Source organism: Telmatherina bonti (assembly GCF_933228915.1).
Source record: "Telmatherina bonti genome assembly, chromosome: 1".
In the NCBI taxonomy this organism is placed as follows: domain Eukaryota; kingdom Metazoa; phylum Chordata; class Actinopteri; order Atheriniformes; family Telmatherinidae; genus Telmatherina; species Telmatherina bonti.
In genome coordinates, this window is record NC_136619.1 from 14,511,482 (window position 1) to 14,516,803 (window position 5,322).

Consider the following 5,322-nt stretch of genomic DNA (forward strand, 5'->3'; position numbering starts at 1 on the left):
TGTAGGACACTGTGGAGGGTGTGTCACATGCAACAAAGCTCATTATTTTTAATGTGAGTCTTGGATATCAGGAACATTATGGGGGGGCGAGTTGAAGCAGCACAGTACCTGGCGTGATCCTGTTCCTCTTGTCCTCCCTGAAGCCCTGCAGTGTGTTCACGCCATTCTGCAGCCGATTGGACATCATGCCCAGTTTAACAGGACAGTACCCAGCATCTGCAGCGGCAAACAATCAGACATTTTAGCATATTTCTTAAGCTATGTCAAGCCTTTGCTTGCATTAGAGGCATCAAACTCTGGTCGTCAAGGGCCACTGCAGATTTTTGCTGCTTCCCTGCTCCTATACACCTGATTCAAATCAAATGGATCCAACATCTTGTTGTGAAGTTCTTCAGTGACCCATTAATTTCAGTCAGGTGTGTTGAAATACAGGATCAGCAGACCAAAACTGTAATATGTGAGAATCTGTGGTAACCTCAACATGTTTGTTGGTAGCTCAATCCACAAACGGCAAAAAAGCGAGAAAAACTATTTATATTTTTAAATATTAAAGCTAAACTGTTGATACATCTGCTTTAAAATGCCTTTTTATGAGGTTGCATGGCAGCTTATTTGCAATTTTGGTAAACATTAAGTATTTGACGGCCACCACACAGTTTTCTGAGAATTAATCGATCAGCAGAGCAATTGTTGAAGCTTTTTCCAAACAGGCTTACCTCCTGCTGCTGGGTCAGCCGGGTTAAGGATACCAAGAGTGGTGGAGCCATCTGACCTTCGCCGTGCAAACTCCAACTACAAGACAAATAAACTGTCAACCAACGCAAATACAAATCATCTTTTGAATATGAGAATTTCTTTTCAGGAACACATAGAGGGAAGATGCTTAACACCATCACAGAGGAAATTTTTCATGTTGGCATTTTTTATTCTCATGCTGGCAAAATAAAAGTTACTATGTTTATAAATTTTGATACATCGATGAGGAAAAAAAAAAAACCCTTCTTGATTTCTCACGTCAGACTGCAGCACTCTGTTTGTCAGCTTTCCTCCAGACTCTTCGATGACCTTGCGGATTTCCTCAAGCTCCTGCTCTGCCTTTGCCGCTTCGTCCTTGGAGTCTTTGTCCTGTCTGCAAATGAAACATAAATTGAAAAATGGCAGATGAGACACTGACCATAAACCAAAAAGTTTTCATTTTGAGGTGTCAACAACAACAAAAACAAAGAAAAATAGTGCACACAATGCCGCAGGGAAGAAATGTGGACAAGCTTTTCTTTTGATGAACCACCTACATGCTGCTTTTATTCCGTACTTCACCATCCTGTTAGCTTTTTCTGACGCCAAAAAAAACGCAATCAGGATTTTTCCTGTAAACAGAGGAATAAAAAGCAGCATATTCCTCTGGTGGCGACTCATTGGCAAACAAGTGATTTCACTCAACAGCTTCTGTTCCATCAGTAGGAAGCGAAGCTGCAGCCATGAGAGCAGACAAGCCCCTACGTGTTGTCGGGCATTCCTCACATTCTCAGCCTCCAGCTTCACAGAAAAGAAACAAAACATGGCTGAGTCAAGCTCAAGGTAAACCAAACTGTTTAATGACAGAGTGAGAAATTGTCTTCATCAACATGCTACATGCTGGCTTTAACTAGTTTTCTAAGCTTGACTTTGACCCAGACCACTTAATCCTGCATTTCAAAATGAGGCTAATTGTTCCATCAAATGTGAAATGATGGGTATGATTGGCCTTGTGTGACATCAAGAGGTAAAAGCACCTGGGTGTGCTGGGTGTCTGGGAGCGCTCGCTGTTTTCTGAGCGTGCGGTTCCCTCCTTGTTCTGGTCCAGGCTGCTGCTCCCTTGGTCCTCAGTCTTCAAAGACTGTTTGGCAGGGGGGTCGAGGCCAGACATGAAATCTATGCTCTGCTTCAGGCTCTCCAGCCTTTCCTATCGGAGAAACAGGACATTCTTTTTCCTCACTTTGCAAAGAAAAAAAAGCAAGATAATTTGAATACTGCTGCTGCCCCCGTGTGTCGCTTCATTACAAAAACCTGATGTAGTTTTGTTCAACATAAAGCTCAACATGAAGCAAAAGGCAAAAACCATTTGAGCTATTAGAAGACAAATACAAACTCAGTGAACAATGTAACATTTTTGCAAATCTTGCAAATTTGTGTCTGAGTGCAGGAAATACAAAACTTTTCCAAAATCATAATTTAGTCAACAGACTGTGCTTCAGTTAGATTTAGTCAACTCTATCAGTCACTGTAATCCATATTCCCAAAGGTAATGTGATAATTCCTGTCAGAAATCAGAAGTTAAAGATTTTACCAGGACAGAAACTTTGGGTAAACTACAGTCCTTTGCTAAAATTAACCCTTTCACGCATGAATTAATTAGAATACTGTATATAATATTTTCTCATTTTTTCGGAAGATTGTAGCAATTCTACTGTTACAGGGAGACTGTGTACACTCTTTAACCATTTCATATATGAATTAATAAAAACAATGCAACGATTTTTTTAAAAATCAGTATTTTACCTTTGCAGACAAATGAACACTGATACTTTTTTCTTTATTAGTGATATTTAGAATATATCATAATATATTATTTATTTTAATGTAGTCTAGAAAAAAATCTAAAATAATATATAATCATAATTATGTAAATATTTCATAAAACATAGCTGTATAATTTTCTTTTCCTTTTTATTGCAAAGGCAAACTTGCGTAATTAAATTATGTTTAATTATATCATATATTTATTTATTCTCCAACGCGTGGAAACGTATTGGATGACTCACTAACATCCACTGAAGTGGTTTATTTACAAAATACCATCCTCATTCATGAATATGCAAGAGAAGCATGTATGTAAAAGTAGTAAATAGTTGTGAATGAAGTGGTTGCATTTACGGCAGGCAGTTTTCTGGGATATCCAAGTTTTACAGTGTTTTACAGTAAAACTTTACAGTGCATTGTGTATGTATGTATATATATATATATATATATATATATATATATATATATATATATATATATATATATATATATATATATATATATATATATATAAATATATATATATATATATACATATATATGTATGAAGAGAGAGAGAGAGAGATACAGACATATAGATAGATATCGATATATAGATAGGTAATTTGCTTATTTAAAAGGAACTCATTTAGTCCACAAATCTTTTTATGAATGAAATAGATATTACAATTTTAAATAAATCTGTTTCTGAGGCAAACAGGCTACACTTAAGAATACAGATATGCAACATCAAGCTGAAAACTCATGAGAAGCAAAAGATGATTACCAAGACATGTATTGTTCCCATTATATGGTAAATAGTGGGGACAGTCTTGTGGTGATCAAGTGATTACATAAAGAAAAGTTGCTCTGACTTACCTGACTCAGGATCTTCAAACCAGAGTGTAACAGTTTTCTAGCTGCTTTATGGTAGATTGTCTCAGGTTTGTTGTAAATCATGGCGTTTTCACACATAATCTTGAAATCCATCTGCAACAACAACGCATCTGTTGTCAAACACTCATCAGACAACATGACAAAGAAAGCAAAATCTCCGAATTAAAACAATTTCGAGATATGTTTAAACCATCTCAATATGACACAAGTAATGCTTGACAACCTGAGACTTTTTCTTGGTTTACCATTCTCCAACATGAGCAATACCTCACAAGTTTGTTATATTCTAAATTTCTGAATGCAATTATTTACATACTTTGAGTTCATCCAAGGTCCGGTAGTAATCTTTCTTCACTTTTTCCTTCATTGTGCTGAAGTCCATCGGTCGTTTGATAATCAAAGAGTAGCCAGGAGCAATAAGGTCTGTCACCGGAAATGAGAAGAAAGCACTGGGGTCTTTCCTGTAAACCAAACACGGTCTTTAGTTGCAGTCACACCAAAAATACAATAAACTCTACATAAACAGTGAAAATCAACATGTGTTGATAGGTAACTGAAAACTTCTTGTACCATATGCGATATCTAATCTAAAATAAACAGAATAATCCACCTTTGAAGCTGTCTGATAAGTTGGTTCAGAGCCTCCTGCAAGGGAGTCTGCTCTTTAGCTGCAACAAATAACAATAAATGCATCAATGTTTTAGGGAAAGCACCAGATTAAATGTTAAAAGAAACTGGGTTTTTAGTTTTAACATTACCTTCCAGTTTATCCAGCTCTGACCGAATAGGAGTTCTTCTCTGCTCTCTGTCATCATTTTCTCCATCCTGTCCTTTTTTCTTCTTAGTTATCTAACAGTGAAGAAAAAGAGTCAAACCCTTTAGATAACTAAACGGCATTTTCTTCTCTTCCACATCAGAAGAAAATGTTTTCTTTAAAGACTTTACTTTTTTCTTTCCTTTATCGTCCTCTGGCGTCCCGAAGCTCTTGTCTTTATCCTTCTTTTTCTTCTTCTTCTTGTCTTTGGGTTTGTCGGAGTCCGCGGTTTGTTCATCATAAAAGGTGTCTAGACTCGAGCTTCCCGTCGTCACTTCGTTTCCAGACACTTTCAACACGATCTTCAATGGTTTCTCTCCATATTCTGCAAGAAATCAATCAATAATCAACATACCTGGAGGATGCCGTTAGCACTGCAAGCTAACTTATAGCACGACTGTAGCTCAACATAAAGGATTCTTGTATTATTTAGTTGTTAACCTGTTATTGTATGACAATTTATTGATTATTAGACACAAAAGTTGAACCCAAACTAAATTAAATTCAATATATTGATTAGTAGAAGAATTAGCGAACAAATCAGCTAACTTAGCACTAGGGTTATACCAAAACGGATAACCAAGCGTCAAAACGGGAAGTCTAGTTTATCTTTAAAAGCAGAAAAAATAAAAAAGTTTACGTGGACATATTTTTGATCTATTTAGGCCAAATACCTTCATATCCATGTTTTTCGGACTTGTGCTTTTTGTGCTTCTTGCCCATTGTTTGTATTTTGATCAGGCACCGGCCGGTAGCGCTATCTGATCAAAGACTACCAGAAGAAGCGCTTAGCGCCACCTCCCGGTGTGGCGGTGATACCACACATTACACCTTCCCTTCCAGCCAGGAGATGGCGGAAATGGCTTTAAATTAAACTTTAGTCCTGGTGTTGGCTCAGCAGAACAGTAATCCTGATTTTATTTTCGAATGTAATCTCGAATTTAAATGCTACTCCTCGGTTTAAATGAAACAATACCTATAAAGAAGACCCTGAGTTCAGTGTCAGTATACTGGCAAGCCTTTTATTTAAAACTTGACATGGCTTTTTATGTTAGAGAGCAAAAGCAGATTAA

At 36.9% G+C, this 5,322-nt stretch overlaps 1 protein-coding gene across 2 annotated transcripts in view; it reads right to left on the reverse strand.

The window, feature by feature from the left end:
* brd7 (bromodomain containing 7) overlaps positions 1–5,005 on the reverse strand; it is a 10,767-nt gene extending 5,762 nt beyond the window's left edge. For both annotated transcript variants that reach the window (XM_079243582.1, XM_079243581.1), the window contains exons 1-11: positions 4,924–5,005; positions 4,381–4,574; positions 4,194–4,284; positions 4,046–4,103; positions 3,752–3,896; positions 3,418–3,528; positions 1,773–1,942; positions 1,015–1,129; positions 717–792; positions 109–216; positions 1–9 (exon numbers count right to left, since the gene is read on the reverse strand). The exon at positions 1–9 is cut by the window's left edge and continues 127 nt beyond it. In XM_079243582.1, coding sequence (XP_079099708.1) covers positions 1–9; positions 109–216; positions 717–792; positions 1,015–1,129; positions 1,773–1,942; positions 3,418–3,528; positions 3,752–3,896; positions 4,046–4,103; positions 4,194–4,284; positions 4,381–4,574; positions 4,924–4,972 — 1,126 coding nt within the window. In that variant the 5' untranslated portion in view covers positions 4,973–5,005. The remainder of the gene's footprint in view (positions 10–108; positions 217–716; positions 793–1,014; positions 1,130–1,772; positions 1,943–3,417; positions 3,529–3,751; positions 3,897–4,045; positions 4,104–4,193; positions 4,285–4,380; positions 4,575–4,923) is intronic.
* Between the last annotated feature and the right edge of the window lie 317 nt (positions 5,006–5,322).